Source organism: Corvus kubaryi, unplaced genomic scaffold (genome assembly GCF_017639235.1).
Source record: "Corvus kubaryi isolate FWS band 111438036 unplaced genomic scaffold, C.kubaryi_AGA036_p1.0 133, whole genome shotgun sequence".
Taxonomy (NCBI): Eukaryota; Metazoa; Chordata; class Aves; order Passeriformes; family Corvidae; genus Corvus; species Corvus kubaryi.
This window is the reverse complement of record NW_024580667.1, coordinates 12,732,224-12,752,526: the sequence shown is the minus strand read 5'-3', so window position 1 is coordinate 12,752,526 and position 20,303 is coordinate 12,732,224. Positions and strand designations below refer to the sequence as shown.

Below are 20,303 nucleotides of genomic sequence, written 5' to 3'. Positions count from 1 at the left end.
TAAAATACAAGTACTACTGACACTCATTTCTAAAGCTGTAGGAGCATTTACATACATTGCTATTTGCCTGATTCAGTTACTAATCTAATATTCCTAAATGGCAGTTCAGAAGAAATATCTTCATTATGACTGGTTGCAATCCTAATACATCAAATGCAGACATGATATCCCTAGGTATCTGAGAAGGACCACCTTCTGGATGTACATAGTGATCACTTTCCTTTTATTTATGTGTGCCAAAACATATTTTCATATGCAATGACAGTTTAAAATAAGATGAGCAGAATTTTAACCAAATGCTGGCACAGCATTACTCTCATGTCCCTGAATTGCTGAACAGTAACTCATGTTAAGCTGTATATCTGGAAAGCAAAACAGTATCAACTGTATGCTGCCCAATACAATACTAGATATTGTGCCCTGTATTATACTTACAACAATATAAAATGCAGCTATATTTATTTATCTGTGCCACCCAACTATGCACTGAACAAAACAATCATAACCTTGTAAAAAAATGTTGTTTAACAAATTCTTTGTGCTTCTGCCTATGCTGAAATCTAGCAAATGCATTTCTATTCTTGCACAGTAAAGACACAGCTATTGCTAAATACACACTACTTTCACATCAACAGGTTCTAGGAACACAGGTATGAGTTTTGGACACTAGGCAATCCCTATCCCCTTCCAGGACAAAGAGTAACAATGCAAACAGCTCCAGCCACTTCAGGCTGCCCTCTTGAACCACACCATCAAGCACTACCTTATCTCAGCATCTTCCTACCTGTATACGCCAGAGAACCAAATATGAGCAGCATTAACCATTAAGGGGGCGGGGGGAATCAGGTCCCACTCGGTATTTTTCCTTCTGCCTAGGGCTGAAGCTGCTTTTTTCAATAGGAAGGATGGCAACAAAGCCCATGCAGCCTGAGCAGCCTCCGGAGATAGCAGCAAATGAGGAAGCTGCTATTTGCATTTGTTGATTTAAGAGAGGATGGGGGGAGCACAAGGGAGTGGGAGACTGCTAAAGTAATTCCCATATTGTCTGCAGGCTGTATTGACAGTGATCATCAGTCACCTGCTCATACTTCCCTCACCCCGGCCTTCAGAGGGAGACCAAAGGTTACACTGGGTCACAGGATCTGGGGGGAAATGAAAAGACATGCAAAATCAAGCTGCCAACCCACTGCATCTGTAGACAGAGTTATCCCCACTAGGCCACATGTTCCAAAAACTAAGACATTTTAATAGTCTCATGAGAACTTGTTAAAATATAACGATGAAGAGAATAGAGAGGAAAAATGCCAAGCTCTGCTTGCAATTACTGCAGTATTTAGCTGGGATATTTACAACCAAAAAAGCACATTTGCCTTTTCAGGATGCTGCTTTGCATCACAAAGGCCCTCTCATTTGCACAAACAAAATCAAGCATTTGTGTCATGTTGCTCATCTACACAAATATCCACCACTCCAGTTTCAGGAGGGGGATGCATTGCACGGCTTTCCTTCCCAAATACCGTATTTAGAGCCAAAACCTGTACAGGCACCCTCAGTAACTGAAGAACAGAGGTCACACTACACAGACATACTTTACCATAGAAATGTTAGCACCTAAGCAGCGCTTTCAAAGTTCACAGAGCTCTAGTTATACTGCCAGGTTTGTGTGGGCTATAGGTATCTAGCTCTTCATGCAACTCATAAACAGCTTTCGTACTTTCAAATACTTCTCTTTCAAAACATTCTTTCTTCCCCCCCCAGACGGTTCTGTGAGAATCCCAACACCTGCAAACTTTGCATTTCATGTAAGAGAAACCCCAAATTCTGTATTTTGGAATTCACAACCATGCATAGCCACAACTCAGTCCCTCGCTGAAACAAGCAGACCTACTGCAGGCAACTGAGCTCATTTGCATGGAAAGGACCCAAAAGGTTACGCTTTACATGAGGGCCAAATTCTGCTTGCAGAAGCAGAAATACTACCCAGACACATACAGAACTGCAAAATTTGACCCCAGAATGTTATCTCCAAGATCTCTTGCCAGAATAAGTAAGATCTTTAAGACAACTGTGAAATCTGAAGCTACTGAAACCTCCAGTACTTGGGAAGGGGATGGAACAGATGACAGCTCAAAAGCCTGAATTCTCATGCAATTCTAATTAGTAAAATTCCCTCAAATAATCAGCAGTGACAGTTTCACTCCATGTTTTTATGGAAAGCAGGGGGGAAAAAAGGTTCAGATTTGTAATATTTAAACATTATAAATCTCCCATTCAGTTAGTGTCACAGAACAGCAATTACAAGACAAGACTGAAAACAGCTGAAGGGAAATTACACAAAGCAAGGTAGGGGCTCACCTTGCCATATGTTCTGTGAACAAAGCATTGCTACCTGAGGTGAAGGTGCCAATTAGACCAGTAAAAAAAGTAGTTCACTTTTAAAACCAGATTTTCTTTCAAGACAGAAATTCTATTTGTACTGTATTATTGTTCCTACACCCCCCCAATATATAAACCCAATGTTTTTCTGAGAGTATAAAAATTTGGTCCTTCTCTCATGCACAGATTAAAAAAATGAGGCTAAGAGATTTAGCAACTTACCCTAAAGCCATGTGAGCATTCCATAGGAGAAGTAATGGAAACCTATCTCCTGAGTTCTAGCCTGGAGTTTTAACTATAAAATTAACCTTCTTTAATACAGTAAGCTATTATCATGATAGTTTTGACAACTGGCAAAGGAAGAGGGAAAGATTAGCAATTTTTCAAAACAGCTTACTGCCAAGGATTATAAAAATTTATGTTCTTATGTCTCAATTGAACAACAGAGCCATACAAAAGCATAACTGTCTGTAATACATTTCACCTCTTCCTATCTGTGTTTGGGTCACTTCTGGTTATGAGGTAGCTGTGAGATACTAACTGATATGCTGCTATGATACAAAATCAGTTATAAGTCGTTATTTTGCTATCTAAAAAGCAACACCACACTTGGAAACTTCAGCATCCATACTGGCAAGACATGACACTGCAGCTTGCAGTTTTCTAGATTTCAGTTTCTGTTACCAATATAATAAAAGAAATTAAAAGTCTCTGTCTTCTGTAAAAAATTCTTAGCCTGCCTTACACAGGACTGCAAGGCGAAATGGAGGCTTCCAAGCAATGTAAGACAAAAATGGAGGAAATAAAAACCATTTATCTCCCAGTGACTTCCCCAGGCAGCACTGTAGCACCTTCAATCCCTCAGTCCTTCACCCCCACTCCCAGTCTCCCACATTTTCAAGAGGTAGGCAAGCCAGCCTCTACAGAACCAACCACTGAAAATACCATTTAAGATCCATCAAAACCCATTGCTAACCAAATTAACACACATCACTTCCAAAAACCCCAACTTTTAATACCTAAGCTGGGGCGGGGGTTATGCAGGACTTGGGGGGTACAAGCAACACAAAAGAAAGTCTTCTGGAAGATCTTTCAGTTAGTCCCCAGAAACCAAGAACTGTGAAAAGCCAGCTTCTAGTCTCACCCTTCCAAAAGTGTTGCCACTGCAACCACATCAGGAAAAAACCCAAACCAGACAAACTCCAGCAAAAAAACCCCTGTATTTTGTTGATAATCTGGAAGGAAAGAAGACAAGGAGGAAAGCAAGTAAATAACTCAAACTATCAAAACAGCATAAACTTAAATTACCTAAAGTGATCTTAGATGTGCTGATGATGAATCTGTCAATAAGTCTGGCAAAGCCCAACCCTACACACTGGTACAAATATAACAACCTGACTTTTCACCCCATCGTTACTGCTTCTGCCCTGGTTTTGCCATTATTTTTCCTCAACAGCATAAGCAGGATGAAAGGTGGGCCCAAAATGAGACAACAGAATACAACAAGCTTCCAGGGAAGAAAAAAAGACATACACAGTATGGATAGCACAAGGCCACAATTTGTTTTGTCTCAGCATCCGAATGACAGCACTGATACTCTGGACAGAGCTTATCCCTATTAACACAGATTTGGAAAATATCCACTCAATCCCATCCACTAGTAGGGACCACAACCACTTGCTGTGGCTTGGCACAAGTAAGCTAGTAACTCTTTACTGCTTAGTCCCCACAGGAGCAGGGTCTTCTACTACTCAAGCTGCAGGTAGGAGGTCTGCACAGTAGTACAACTTTCTGTTTAGAGTATACTGAAATAACTGCAGTGTCCATAAGACCTGAATAAGAGCAAATAAAAAAAATTTCCATGTAACCATCAAAAATACATGTGTTGGAGTACTTCCAATTTACAAGAAAATTACAATTACCTTATAAATAAACATGGTAAGATGATGAGGAATCCACACTTAAAATAAGGTCACATCTTTGGGAAAGGCAAAACCTTTATTTTTTCTTAAGTGATTACTGCCCTGTAGCAGCACTATCCAAGCCTTGCTGCGAGATGTCAAGAAACATTAATGCCAAATAAAAAAAGCTTAACATTTGAGAGAATGTGGCAAATCAGATTTTAGCCTGCAGCACTGAGGAGTTTTTCATGTACAATTCTGAAGACAGCATAAATCTGCTTACTGTATGTGCCTGATTTAACTACTGTGATCTGCTTGTGACGAGAAGCTGGCTGCACTGACAGAAAAATAAAACCTCCAGGAGTATGAAATTGTAGCACTTAACTTTTTTTTTTCTTTAATGAAACTTAATTACCATGCTTATCTGATTTTCTTTTGGCTACTCTAAATGACACAGAGTCTTCACAGATCTAACTGTAGCGCTGTCTAAAGTTTCAACACTTCTTTTGTTTCATCTGCAAACAGAGCAGTACTTAGGTTTGTACTGATGTTGCACATTTGTGTACAACTCAGCTGAAAACAGAGCTATTTTCACAGAATTTCATCAGCAACAGAGAAGAACATCTCCAGTATATAGCTTGGTAAAATCTGCACAAAGTAAATATTGAGAACATGACTGAAAATTAAATAAAACTTAGAAATCATAAAATAGACAAATAAGATACTTTTAAATCTCTGCTTGAGCCTGTACTACTCTTATTGCTGCAGACAGTTTTAGAAGGAGACCTTTAACATCAACACGCTGATTAGCGTAATGAAAGAAGATTGCCCTCACTGACAATAAATGCACTAAATCAGGAGAAAAGCAATGAGGGGACATAGGGAAGAGGGGGAGACAGATGAGAGGAAAAAAAGGAATATGACTAAGGATAAAAGCTACAGTGTATTATGTTTTTGGGTTTGGTTTTTTTTAATTACTTAACCATTTCCCCTTGGCCTCCCAAATTTTTAGAGCACAGAGAGCAGTTCCACCTTTTCGAGTTCTTTGCATCACCTTTATCCTTCAAAAATCCAGCTTCATAAAACTGTGGGAATCATGGATATATAGAAACTGATCCCTCTTTCTCCAGATCCTGTTCACATCTAAATGATAGCTACTACTTAATACTGAAATCAATCTTTGCAGGTGAAACTACTTATCATTTCCCACATGGCTTGTCCCCAGTCATTCTTTTGTTTTCTCTCTTTTATGGAAAAGGTTTTACTTCTATTATAAATAAAAAGGTGGGTTGCCTAAGTAACTGCAATTTAGATGTAATAATTAAACAGTAAAATGAATTTATACAGAAACAGCAAATAGAAATTGTTCTATCTCCAGTCACCTGCTGCCTACTTCAATCATAACCCTCAGATAAAACGAGCTATAGAGCAATACAAGAATATCAAGAATATTCTTGGGCATAGTAACAGCTTTCTATTATTCAACTGAGTAAAGTAAAAATTACAGTCTGTTGTGGTTAAATAGGAAAGTACAACACATTTGGCCTAGAAAAAGAGTGAATAAAAAACATGCAGAAGATATAAAACTTTAAAAGCCTTCTTAATGTATATCAAAAGCAGAAGTTACGTGGACCCAAGAGATGACCGAATTTCAGAATGAGCAAATGCAGAAGGTAACACTAAAGCAACAAGACTGATTTTTTTTGCATTCATACTCACTCCAAGGAAGCACCTAAGATTAGTAGAAGTCCAAAAATCCCAAATGCCAGTTAATGAAAAATCATGGAAGGAACAGAAGACATAATAGCAGGCACCACTACGTCACTAACTTTCAATATATTGTGCACTTCTGGATCCAGTGGCTCAAAAATGCCCTAAGTGAAAAGGAAACAGTACAGAAGAACAAGGATGACCACAGGAATAAAACTGACCCCTGAACAACAAAACCAAACTCTTCCTGTAAAAGTACTGGAAGTACAAGAAGCTGTTTCAGTACAAGAAACCAAGGACAACAAATGAAACTATCAGCAAGGAAAAGGAATATCTTCTTTTCTACCAAAAATACACTCAAGTAGAGAACACCTTGTGTAGTAGGTGCTAAAAAGGATGTTGCAGGTGCTAAAAGTTCAGATGGCTCCAATATATAATAGAACAGGTTAGATCAAGTTCCTCCCCTTTTATGCTGAGTACCTGAGAAGGTACTCAGCACAAAAGCATTATTCTGGGCTTGGAAGGTGCTGGGCTGGAGATGGACAGATACTAGGAATACTTCTGCAAACCTGTCTCCTGCGTCTTATACTCTTCTTCAGACATCTGCTTTCAGCCAGGGCCGTAGAGAGCCTTCAAGAGCAGATGGTCCTTCAGAGTGGTCCAGCATAGACATTACCATGTCAACCTCTTTCATTAGGTACTTTTCACAACACTGTTTATGGATAACAACTCATCTCTAAAAGCATCTAAATGACCAAGAGACACAGAGAAAACAATCTATGCATTCTTAAAATATTAGCCTTGAGGCAGCAGGACAAGCCAACATCAAGCACTGAAGTCAAACCATACATAACCAATTACTACTATAGGAGATATTTCTAATGACACAAACTACAATATTAGCACAGTTTCTGATAGTATAAATATTGAATGGTACATTTCATACCACTGTGCACATGTCCTGACATCCAGCCAAGTCCACTGAAGTCACATCTTCTGATAAGAACCAAAGACAAAACATAAACACAAAGATTAGGGCCTGAAGGCTATCAACAGTTGGTCCAAAACAACTTTTCACCTAACTTCTCTGTATTATCTTCTATCTTAGTTCATGAGCGGTCTAATACCAATGAGAGGTACAGAAGATACAGTTATAAAGAGTAAATATAACACGTAATCTGGTCTGAAAAAACTTCCCCACATCCTAGAAGCCTGTACTTAAACTGTTCTTAAACACCTCCCATAGCAGAGGTCCTACAATCTCTCTGGGCATCCTAAAAGGCTAAGAAAGTAGACAGTTGAAATAAAATCTTCCCTAATTTTCATACTGTCTCTCCTACTGCATGTCATCTCTCTTTCAAAAGGCTAAATTAGACCCCAAAACACATCTCATGGCAGGAAATTGTTGTCCTAGATGTGAATGAAATTTAAACCATCCTTTATCGCTTTTGTACTTAGATTGCAGGATATTGACTTTGCATGTTTACTAAAATCTGAGGCTTTTTTTTCCAGTCCTCTAAGTAGTGATTTAACACATTTAAATGATTTCAGGAAAGGTAGTTACAAAAATCAAGAATACTTTTCATATTCACTCTGGGATTCAAGCCACTCTCAGTCAATTATTTTCACTTTCTGTTGCAGAAATTCAAGGCAGAAAAACTGAAGTAACCAGCAGGAAAAAAGTCCAGACCAGAATAACACTTCAGTACTCCAAGCAGATCCCTGCAATGTAGTAATTGTCATATCTTCTCCCTTAACAGGAGTAGTCAATGTTAGTGTGATGTAATGAAGAATCCTGACAACATTATCATATTTCTGAATTGAAACAACTTGATTATACTCTTCTTGAAGCTATTATTTACATCTTAATAAAGGATTGTCACTGCAGTTTTTTAATGGCTCAATAGTGATCAAATAACAGGAAAAAACCTAACCTGAGAGCAAAAAATATTTCATCCAGCTATGTAAATTCAGTAAGTGTGTATAACACATAAAAACAGTACATAAAAAATAACAACACAAAGCAAACTAGAAATAACAAATTATTTATGCCCAGAATGGGGAAAAATGAACACACAATTTCAATAAAACTGCAGTTAACTTTTGGCCCACTTTTAGAATCAAAAATAAAAAACACTCCAGCCTGCACCTCTCTGCACTCAGTTTCTACTACATGTCCAAAATTCTCAGTTTTGACTACAAGTCTGTAAGAACCTTGCTTCAGGTTTTATTAATGCCTAAAGTGTTTTTGTTTCTCATTACAAAGCAGCAGTATCCTACCTGCATAGGGGTTTCAAGTCTGAATTTTGTTTATTACCTGAAGAACTGGATTGCATAACCAGCTTTACTTACTGTCAAGCAACTTTGAGCTGTATCAAGCACTAATCAGGCAAGAAAAATTCTGGATGTATTACCTCAAAATATTGCTGGCTTTCCAGCAGTGAAATTGGAGTAGACTAAACAATTTAATAATATTCCTTCCAGAAGATGAAATTGGACTCAGCAATCTAAACTGTCACAAAAATACATTTAAAAAATTCTATGCCACTTATTTACACAGCCCCTCTTGTGTATCACAGAATGGGTCAGGTTGCAAGGGACCACCAGTGGGTCATCTGGTCCAACCTCCTGCTCAAGCAGGGTCATCCCAGAGTACAAGATTGTGTCCAGATGATTTTGGAATATCTCCAGTAGGGGAGACTCCACAACTTCTCTGGGCAATCTGTTCCAGTGCACAGTCACCCCCACAGTAAAGAAATAATTAACTTAACTGTAATAACACATCTCATTCATGACCTCTCAAGACAAGGTCAACCTTCTGAAGAAGCTGAGAAAGACACTTTAGAGATTGGGAGCACAGAAACATTAAGACTAAGGTCAGCGTGGCACCTATTAGATGACTTCTGATCGAAGGTACATTTTCCTCACATGACTTTGCCCTTCCCTCTCACTGCAGGTTTGTACCAGCAGATCATTTTGGACAGTACAGCTACACATGTAGTTACTCCTTTGCTGAAATCTGCCAAAATGGACTGAATTCGATTCCAGGTACTATGACCCCTGGCAGTAACTTCAGACAGGCAGGTGAGAGCAAGGATGAAGAGATACCCTTAACTAATTCCAGTTAGATTTTCCATACAGCTCTTGATCTGCTGCCAAAAGACAGAGAAAAACAATGGGGATGGAAAGGGCAGGAAACATTACTGATTTCTTGCCTTCTTGCTTCTGCTCCTTTCATACTTCCACTGAGAGTTCTGTGACACCAGTCACCTTGTTCCTTACTCACCTAACACCAGCTGTGAAAATTCTCACTGAGAAAAAATTATTCTGGTTAATAAAGAAATTAATTAAAATATGACTCCTCTTCTTCAAAATCTCTCTTCCTGACAAATTTTTATGGGATGAGAATAGAAAAGCTCAAACAGTTTGACAGAAAAGCCTTACACTACAGAATCCTGACAAGCAGACCCCAGAGTAGCAAAGGGATTACACTGAGGGATACCCCCCTTCATGCTATTTCCCTTCTTTCTAAGGTAGATAGTAGTTCATTATAAAGCACAGCGGCCATTAGTTAAAGAGACACTATCATCTGATCAACAAACATCCCTAAAGGCAAGAGGAAGACAAAGCATTCAGAATACACACATGCAAGACAGAATTTTGTGAGTATGACAGAAGAAACACTAAATACATAGTTTAGACCTACAATCATCACAGAAGCAAAGACTACTTTACTTAGCAGTTAAACATGAAGTGCTGCAGCAGCCAATATATTAGTATCACTAAACAGGAGCATGTATCTATCAATAACACAAACAGCAAATCTAGTTCCAAGATTTTTACAAGCACACAAAAATTAGAGATCATCAGAAGTCCTCCTAACAGCATTAAATAAAACACATTCCTGGAGATACTATGAACAGGCAAAAATTGTTTCCCAGTGATTTCTATTAGCTTTAAGCTACATAAATAAAATTCAACAATATTTCATCCTCGTCTGCTACTCACAAATCAAATCTTCAGTCTTATCTGCATATAGCCAGCTGGATTTTAAAATTCTGCTGTAATTGAGGAGAAAAATAATTAAGCAATATTATTAGTCATCTTACCATTGTTCCCTGGTGGTTGTAATGTATCTCCTGTCAAGCTACACCATCCGACTGGGAAAATATCTCGAGAATCACACCTGCACCAATAGTCAAATGCTCCACTCCAGCCATCAAATGTAACAAAAACTTCATCTCCCTTAACATCTCCAATGGTTGCTGGGCAAATCAGGTATGGGTTCTTTCTATCTATAGCTTCAAGTTTCATTCCAACTTTAAAGCAGTTTGGCACAGGTTTTGGTGGTTCCTACAAAAATAAGCGTGGTAGAATATTTGTATTTCTATGACCTGTTAAAAAAGAAAAAACTAAACCAAAACAAAGTAACAGCCCTTTATTTTTCCTCAACATTCTTACTACTTATAGTCACTACTCTCAAAAAGTTATAGAACACATTCAAGGAAACTTACTTGTATTTCAAATTTGCGTTTGCTCCTCTGCACTACAAAAATCTTCACTCTATTCCCCCAAACATAGCTGGGATAATTAGCAAAATTCTCCATGACAGAAATACCCTGATAAAAGTATTTACATAAGCAGTAGGTTGCAACCAATACATTATGTCTGGGCAGCAAGACAGCCAAGACACTAAAATGAAATTATTACATGCTAATAAAGAAGAGGTTTGCAGAGCATGGATATTCCTGGGGACTGATAACTGTCTGGTAAAAGCTTTACCTCTCAATTAATCCATGAAAAATTCAATAGCATTGGACATTATTTATAGGCCTCTGTTAACTCAGTTGGCCTTAGACCAATTCCAAGTGGACAAAAGAAAAACAAAAATCAAGTGAATGTGACTGGCATAAGCGTACCTCCACAGCAGGAGCTGTGATCTGACAGAACACAAATTACCACCTCAGCCTTAAGAACCTTATTATCCAAGCCCATCTCAGATGTGCTGCAGGCTAGCACAGATAAGCATGGCTCATCATGCCTCAGAAAATTTATACTATCTTATCTAAAAAAAATTGTAATTATATGAAGTTAACACCAAGTGACGTGATTGCAGGCCTGAACCCAACTGTTTGATTTGCTGACATACTTGTCAGTATCACTCTCAGTACCCAAAAAGAAGACACTCAATATGATAGCAGAGTTTTATCACCTCAACAAAAAATTGAACCAACAAGTCATTTTAATACTACTGTTATTTTTATATAATTTTCCATATTTCACAGTAACTTACTCAAGAGTCATGTTTAAAAAACAGAATGGCTTTTTCTGCTATTTTCAACTACTTTCTCACTATATTTTAAATGACAAGTGTGTGCCCAATGAAAATGTTTAACAAAACCCTTCCAAGAACTACTGTATTCCAATGGCTCTCACTCCCCATTAATTTTTTTTACTCCTGTGCACATTCACATGAGTACAGTGCTGTTAAGAAATGTGGTATGTATTTTATCTAAAATCCATGAGACAAAAAATGAGCAAACACAATTTTCCTAAATAACACACCATACTTTGAAGACTCAGCTCAGGAAAAGAAATGGCCGTCTCTACAGACTAGAAGCAGATTCCTTTTTGTCTTGTTCCATAGATTGTCAATCCAGTTGAAAGTCATTTTAAGTAATAGTCTTGCCTTCCCTGTCTGTGCTGCAGACAACAGGGTAATATCTTGGCGTTCACATTAAAAAATGTCACCATGGACCAATTGATAGGAAGTTGCTCACTAGAAATGCTTTTCTTCTTACCTTCTTAAAGAATGCTGCAGGTGCCATTTCAGCTCCATTTAGAGTTCTTAAGAGAAACATTGGCCAAGAGGATGCATTCATCTGGAACCCTGAGGACAAACAAAAAAACCAAACAAATGGCTCTACTTTCAGTTTGTAAAATACAATAGGAGGAAAAGGACACAGTCTGTTTCACTAATGTCTCATTCCCTTTATTTCAGACCTGGTCAGAATAGAAGTAGCTAAGAAGAAACTAACATGGTCACTGTAGGTGCAGAAAGCTGTGCTTCATTTCCATTCTGAGTGACTTGCCTGCAAAATCACTCATCATAACATCAAGTATTACAGATAAATTTCTAGGATTTAATGACATGCAAGTTCTAGTACAGAAGACTATTAGGTTGTCCCACACACTCCCTGGTCCAGTGGAACTTCCCTGGCACAAGCACCTAGCTTTCTTTTCAGGTTCTAGCTCATTTATTGAGAAGATACTTTTTTATTTTTGAGAATCTTGTTATTTTTTCACCAAACCACTGACAAAAACCAGCAATTGTTTTTTCTCCCTCCCTCATTAAAATACATACATAAATAGCCATAATAACAAAGAATACCTAAGAGTGAACAAAAAGAAAAATTTAATAAATCATGTATCATATTGAAAAACATAAACCACAAGGTCTTTCTATTTTTCATTAACAAGTGAATAAAAATCAAAAACAACAATCAAATTTGTTTAGATGAACCACCTTATTCCAACAGAACAGAAGGTTTGGCTGAAAACATTATTTCAGATAATCTTCCCTCACAATCAACCACTTTCCAGTTAAAAGATAAAACAAAATGAACAAAAAATTCTTTTGCTTTCTTTGCTTTCCAAATGAATGTTTTAAAGTAATGAGTAAGATAACAGACATAGTGGACATTTTTTCCTGCTTCTTTAGCAGTTAGATGTCTGGAACAGTTCTGCAGAGAAACAGACATAATACAGCAAATCGGAATTTTTTCCACAAAGCAGATAGTACCATAATCTGCCAAGAGCTCATGAGTTCCCTCATAACTGACCTTTAACAATTCTCTTAAAAATCTCTAACTAGAAAGGTGAAACATAGCTGCAATTCTTCATCAGTTAAATAATTTACTCATCTAAAATTTGATTATATGCTGTAGTGGTTCTTTTGCTCATAGCTTTAAGCTATCTTCAGCTGAATAAACAGTTTTCAAGCCAGAACTACCTATGCAACACCTAAATGAATGCAAAGCTCCTATTTGATAAATGGTGTCATAATTTGGGGATCACTGAGCTGATTGTCAGGCCCAGTTTCATACCAGAGTCTTTATAAAACCTGAACACGTTATTGAAACATGATATTCCCAACTAGATAGCCCAGAAAAGATACACAAGCAAGACAGAGGAATGACAACTAAACAACAGTTTCAATTAACTTCATTTGGCCTTTAGTTGTCCTGGTAAAACCAGAGAAAATGCTATCTGCAACGTAATTTGCCCAGAACATTAAGCTCTCAACAACAAAAAGCTCACCTATGGAAAACAGAGGCTGGAACAGGTACACTTTGCTGCAATAATCACTTTCTCAAAACCCTTATGTAATATGCATAATTAAGCCCATGCAAAAATCAGGTAGGAGGGACTATTTTAAGCTAGTTATTATGATAGAAGTGGAACATTAGTATCCAGAAGGTTCCTTACTACTAAGGAATAAAAAAGCTGTTGGTTAAATGTCTAACAGGAGGTAATTATACACCCAATTATCTCCCAGCTTTGCCCAGGAACAGGATGCTGTAAAACTGCCAAAAAGGCTTTTTCAAAAATTTATCTAGGTATGCCAGAATGTTTGATTGCTGGAATTTAGCCTATCTCTAGAAAAATCTAGGGCAGGAGGGCCAAAAGAGTGGCACTCACATTCTCTTCTGAATAACCAGCAATTGTTCAGAGGGCAGGTAAACTTATATGCCCGGGTGCACAGAAATAGCTGCTTCTTAGGTGCTGCAGTGCAGGCAGCCTGACCAAATAAGAATAAGAAACAGTATCTGAGGAGAAGGCATCAACCTTTCTGCTGATGGTCATGGAAAGTTTCTCCTCTTAACGAATCAAATGCCCCCATCACACATACCCGGAGCTGTTTTATTCATCACTCTCGTTTGGAGACACATTTTAAAAACTGTTTTGCTCCTGAAGCCGTATTTTTAACACTGTACATGTGTGCAGCTGAAGGAGCTGGTATACTCTTCCATTTTTTATACTGGTATGACTTCATTCATTATACAAGGTTATATCAAGAACTTCAGAGAGGTTAAACTGAGAAACTTCTTGGAAAGAAAGAAAAAATAAATAAACTTTTTCCATGATGTCAGGAATTCCCAGTGTTTTCATTCAAAACCTCTATATATCCAAAGGAGAGACGGGAAGAAAAGCCCTTCTGGGCTCAAACTGTATCTAAAGTAAGCAACATTTTTCTAGACTGGCACCCCAGTTGCATTGCTTTTCTTGTGTTTCTGAAGGAGCACAACAGCACAAAAATCTACTCGTATAACCTATGTGAAGTGTTTTAATGGTTATGTCAACTGTTCCTGTGTCTGTCTCCCTACAAGCAAATCAAGACTCATACTGTAGTGAAATGATACTTTTCACCTTTCAAACAAAAAAACTGAAAGTTGATTCCAAAGCAGGATGACAAGTTTTTTGAGAGGCTACTAAGAGGAAAGCATATCTATCCTCACTAAACCTCCAATGAGAATTCTCCGAGAATTACCAATAAAACCAAACCAGAATAGGTTCATAACCATAAGATGGAAAAGCTGCAGCAACCAACTTCTGTACACAGGTAATTTTTTATACTGAGAACATTATTTCTCACATCTTATAAAAATTACAGAAGATCACAAGATAACAGGGGAAAGAGTGTTCACATAAATTTTGGTCATTATTTTTCCTCTTTTTTAAAAGCAAAACTATGTGCAAATCATTGTGAAATCTTTAAATATTTTCATGTGTAGAAGTTTAAGCTATTGACAAATAGCTTTCAAGAATGTAAGATCTACAAGAATGTAGATCTAAATATACAGGTGAATCACAGCAAAGAAAGGCGATGTCACATTTTACTACCTCTAGCAGTTTAGTCAGAGTCACCTCTGACCATTCACGAGGTAACAAGGAATTGCTTTGTAGAATTCCCTATTTATTAAACTTCCTCAATAAGACTAAACCCAAGCACTATTTCTCAGTTTGGGGAGGCATAATGTTGTCACTCATATTGCTCATGGAAGGCAAAAGAAATTCTGCATGCTATTTCTAAGCATAAGAAAGCTATACCTTGTTCACGAGCATTCGTTGTGCTCACAAACCAACCATGACAAACTGATCTGACATTCCTGAATGTATGCTGATTTGAGGCAATGAGAATGTCACGCAGTCTAAGCCTGCAGTTTGCTAGAGCTCTGGAGTGCTGCTTTTTACTACCTCAGAGTAAAAATTCAGAGCAGAATGCTGCAACTCTGCACTAACCCACCTTATGCTGCCTGTCCCAGAACACAACCAATTTGCTCAGTGCCCAAGGAAACATCCTGACTGCCCTGCAGGGGCATGCCTCCAGCAGCCCTGCCGAGGCTTCCCAGGCCTGTAGCAGCCAGTGCCCTCTTGTAAGCTGCTCGGATGCACTGATGAGTAAAGGGGCAAGCTGGCTTTCCCCAGCTCTTTCCAAGGGCTCCCAGCGGAAGCATGCATGGCATCATGCAACAAAACACTGTATACACACTCTTAAGGCAGGCTGTATGTGAGGGAACACTTACAGAATGGGCACATTTAATATTAAGGGCCTATTAAAAAAAAACAACAAAAAAACCTGCTCACTCTTTCGTCAGAAGAATGAAAAAATAAGGAAAAGCCACAATTCGCTTAGCCACAACTAGTTTACTTACCTCTTTTTCAACTAAACAATGGTTTGGCGAAATGTTAATACCACTGAAGTTGCCAAGACAAAAAGGTAAATTTGACTTCCTGAAAGTGATACCCCCCCCCCACACTTATTCAGAAGCTTTGTTACTTACCAAGTGGAGGCTGGAGCATGCCCCCTTTCTTTTCACAGGTCCCGATGGGCTGTATGTCCGAGGAATCCACAAGCCTCCAGAAATCATTTTTATTGTCACTTCCATCCAGCCGCAACCTTAGCCTGGCACCAGTGATTCCAATTACTGTAGCTATACAAACTGAGGTAACATTGCGAGGATCGTGGGCTTCCAGTTTCATACCAACTTTGAAATCATTCGTAGGTGGAACTCTAGACTACAATAAAAGGTAAAGGACTTTTTCTTATTGTTGTTAATATTGCTAAATTTACCAGACAGTTCAATATACAGCTTTATTCCACCTAAACATATCATAAAAATGATAAATACAAAGAAGCTTTTAAACTTGGAGTGTTTAGCAGCAAGTCAGAAAAGGCAGATGGACAACCTACCAACTGCGTAAGCTTGACTGATTTCTAAAAATATGAGGATGCTAAGAAGATAACAAGGTAATTTTTATGAAGATACGAACATAAAGATGGGGAGCAGTGAAGTGAATGGAATACAAGGATATTAGGAAACATGACATTCAACTCAAAAAAACCAAAACCAAAACACAAACCAACACACACATCCAAAAAAAAAAGAAAAATCCCAACCACAAGGTTTATTAGCTTTCAATTCAAAAGAAATAGCTATCCTCATTGTAATAATGTTTTGGAAATTTAAACAAAATTTGGACCCTACTGCCCTAGGCTCTACAAAAGCTCAAGTAAGAGTTTCTGCATCAAAAAAAGAGCTTACACTACAAAGAAAGAAGAGAGAAAAGGAGTTAGTGTTAACATTTTAAAGAAAGAAAACAGTATTGAAGTAATATAAAACTTCTATGCTAAGACAAAACTGTAGCTTGTGCTTATTCATAGAGAACTGAATATAATCACAAACACAATGAAATGTCAATTTCATTTAATTAGCACAAGGAAATGAAATGTGACAAATGCAATTTGGTCTTTGAGCAGAACTTTTTGTCACATGCTAAAGATGAACAAAAGAGTATTTTTTACTCATGTATCAACACACTACAGACAGAGATTGACTGGATTGCAGTCTGATTATTTGCCTTCTGTGGTATTGCAGGCAATGACTTCACTAATGATGTTCAAAACTTTGTATTAACACTAACTGAAATGGAATGTCTCTCACTATTCTCTTTAGTTGTCTCCTCGTTTCCAGCCTAAATTTTATTAATGGAATTTTTGGCCAACAGTATCATTTAATTTATTTTTGCACTTTGGCAAATAAAACCAAAACCTACAGCTGACCCTTTCTCAGTACTCTTTCAACAATGTACATAAGTTAAGCAGTGAAATTTTTCTTAGGAGATGATGACTCCTATCACCCTGGAAACTCTCTTCTGCAACTCTTCAGTACAAAGTTGTTTTTGAATACAGACACCCAGAACTGTAAGCAGCCTTCCCCATGACATTTAAACCCAGTAGCTACCCCATCCAGACTAAAACAGTCTGACTTCTAATACAGGAGGCAGGTTAGAATACCCAAAACCATGCACATTCACACTCACAGGACTCCTATGTCCCCTTGTGCCTGCCTGACCAGGTCAAGTGGGGATCCCAGAGCAGGCAGACGAGGTGCACCTACCTGTCTGCGGACACAGGAAAAGACTGAAGAAATCTGCTCCTGCAACAAGTGTTAGTGGTATTTTTTCTCCACCACATTTATATGTCTAAAATACATCTTGCTCTACTTGCTATATTTTGCAGGTGCACTATTTACAACACACCCTAGATCAACAGCAGGAGCCCTGGAGGAGCCTGAGCCCAAAAGCCAAGGAGACGAGCAAAACTCAGTGAGCATCTGCCAATGCTGCACTCAGACAGAAGGCTGGCTGAAAGGGGAGCCTGAGCATATTAAATTTAAAGGGCAATTCAATTTCAGGATATTGCTTCTCAGGCTGTTATTTTCTACAACCAGGGAAAGCAACTGAAATTGAGAAATTGAGGAGTTTGTTTCTTTGTTTGTGGAAAAGGTGAGCTTGTTTAAATACCAACAACTCAAGGAATTCTACTAAAAAGGTAACTCCTCCTTAAATAAAATAATAAAACCTTGCTCAGTAATAGCCTTGCTTTAAGTTCTGCTCAAACTACAAGGGACGGAGCTTTTACATTTTAAATTTTCAACTGCTTGGAAGAAAGTTTTAGGGCATTGAAATTTTAAGTAGTTATTGAAAACAACTTAAAGCAACAGATAAAATACCTTCTAAATTAAGACAAATCCTTTAATAAATTTCCATTAGCTGTCTGTGTCTGTGTCTTAATTTACGGTAGAGGCTTTAATTTATTGTTCCCCAAGTAATTTTTAATTACTACAAAATTTAAACTTTTAAAATTCCCACAGGTCACCAGTTCTGGGTATAATTGTCAAATTAAGTTTCTCTCTACTCTTTATTTTCTGGCTGGCCAGCGCAGCGTATTTCTTTGCATTATACAGAGTAATAGTGACACGTACAATTCATGTGTAACCCAATAAAAGTCAAATGAGTCCTACAAAAAGCAGAAGCACTTTAGGTTCTAAAATTTGCAAACATTATGTAGTGAGAGGATCTAGCTCTACACTAATCATCATTGCATATCACTTTCTACTTAAAGGTCGACTCTTCGAAAAACTGAAAATCTGCATATGTAATTTGTTTTGAATTTACTATGCACATAAATTAAAGTTCTTCTTTCCAACTCACACACTCCTTAAGCAATTCAGGTCACTTGGATTTATCTCAGTCAATGCATGTCACCTAAGCATCTCCCTTCAAGGCATTATCTGGTTGCTCAGTTCAGACTTGAGCATTTCTAGGGAAGAGGAAGATACAAGAAAGGCACATGGAAAGGCTTTTGAGCAGCTTTCTGCAGTAGTTACATTCCTTGGGAGCATATACTCTGCTCATGGTGGCTTATGGTCTGTGAGTATGGCATTTACCCAGAAAGAGCCAGGAATATGCTGCTGCCTGGCATTAACCTCAGAATGATCCAGGGACATCCTACCACTCTCTGTCGCTACCCAGGAGGAGTTTGAGGTGTCTGCCTTGTGAAAAACACATACTGTGAAATTAATTTCTGGAGCTCCACTCAGAGCTATGGACACCAGTGGTTTTAGCCACCTCTCATTGAAAGCAGTATGTGAGGGGCTCTTTGCCCTTTATCCTCATCTGCAAAGAGCAAGCTGAGATTCAAGATCTAGCATGAGGAAATGCTACCATCTGTGTTGCTCTCTCCTTATTCTCCATTCCTGCAACTGCTTCAGACTCACTGAGTGATGGTTCCTCTCCTTCTCAGACTATTCAATTTGTGCTGCTTCTTATTTGGCCCCCACTGGAGGCCAGTATCATTTACAGTACAATCAGACCACCAACAGGCCCTAGAAAACAATTTCTGAACATGCCCAAGCCACTAGACTAGACATGCACTGCTTGTCACACCTATTACACTTCTATGAACCTGAACAATCCAATTCCTTAGCAACTATCTTCCTAACACAGTGAGGGCATACAGACCAAAATGAATCCTATTTAACTTTACGGAGACAAGAGATACCTCAGCTTGGGAAAACAGAGAGAAAGATGCCTAAAGAGATCGACTCAGTCTCCAGAGGGCTGAATAACTGGAGGTCATTAGCTCACACAAGATGGTAGATTTAAACCTCATCTGCAAATACATACCAGACCATCAGGTGAGGGGGATCAAACTTGTAAGGTACAGTGTAATATAAAATAATACATTAAACACCTCCATTATAAATCCAGTATTTCCTCTGTTTTCCCATATATTCCCCTTGATTTTTTTTAACTTTAGTTTCTTTTACTCCTAAGTAGAAAGCACTCTGTTCAGAAAGAGATAAAATTAAACATATTAGAGATCCAGGAAAAAAGCGGTCACTAAACTCTACTACAGAAACATCTCACAGCTAGACAGAACTGAAAGAAATCTTTCAAAAATGGGGCAGAGGAATGACTCCTCTGACAATCAGCCAAATTTTTAATTCTCACTAAAACCATGGTACCACTAAGATTATTGAAAAAAGTAGAAAACATTTTTGAACTCTGACAAGGCTATCTGTTTTCATTAACTAGTCTTTTTTTTTTTTTTAGAGGCAAATGGAGTTCAAAGATACAACTTTAATGAAACCCTCAAAATTTGGCTTGAGGCAGAAACCAAGAATGAAAAAACTTCCGTAGCTAGCAACTGCCAAAACTGTAAGCTACTGATAACTACAGATCAAAAGAAGTCAAATGGGAAGTCTGCAAGCAGTCTAAACGTGGAAGCTTTTCTAGGATCACCCTGTAACAGGCATACATACACACACACTTGCAAAATAATAACTGTCATACCTGTCTGAAACAATGCAGAGGGGCAGCTACTGATTCAGTCTCTTTCAGATAATCATCCCAATTAAACTGTTCTGGAAGACACAAGGAAAAAAAAAGACCATATACACCATTTTT

At 38.1% G+C, this 20,303-nt stretch overlaps 1 protein-coding gene across 7 annotated transcripts in view; it reads right to left on the bottom strand.

The window, feature by feature from the left end:
* The window catches only part of SCML2 (Scm polycomb group protein like 2), a 71,993-nt gene that overhangs the window by 25,367 nt on the left and 26,323 nt on the right, over positions 1-20,303 (bottom strand). For 4 of the 7 annotated variants that reach the window (XM_042037071.1, XM_042037081.1, XM_042037102.1 and 1 more), the window contains 4 exons: positions 20,190-20,260; positions 15,833-16,067; positions 11,789-11,877; positions 10,097-10,340 (listed from right to left, as the gene is read on the bottom strand). In XM_042037071.1, coding sequence (XP_041893005.1) covers positions 10,097-10,340; positions 11,789-11,877; positions 15,833-16,067; positions 20,190-20,260 — 639 coding nt within the window. The remainder of the gene's footprint in view (positions 1-10,096; positions 10,341-11,788; positions 11,878-15,832; positions 16,068-20,189; positions 20,261-20,303) is intronic. The other 3 variants (XM_042037129.1, XM_042037092.1, XM_042037112.1) reach the window with 1 other exon arrangement.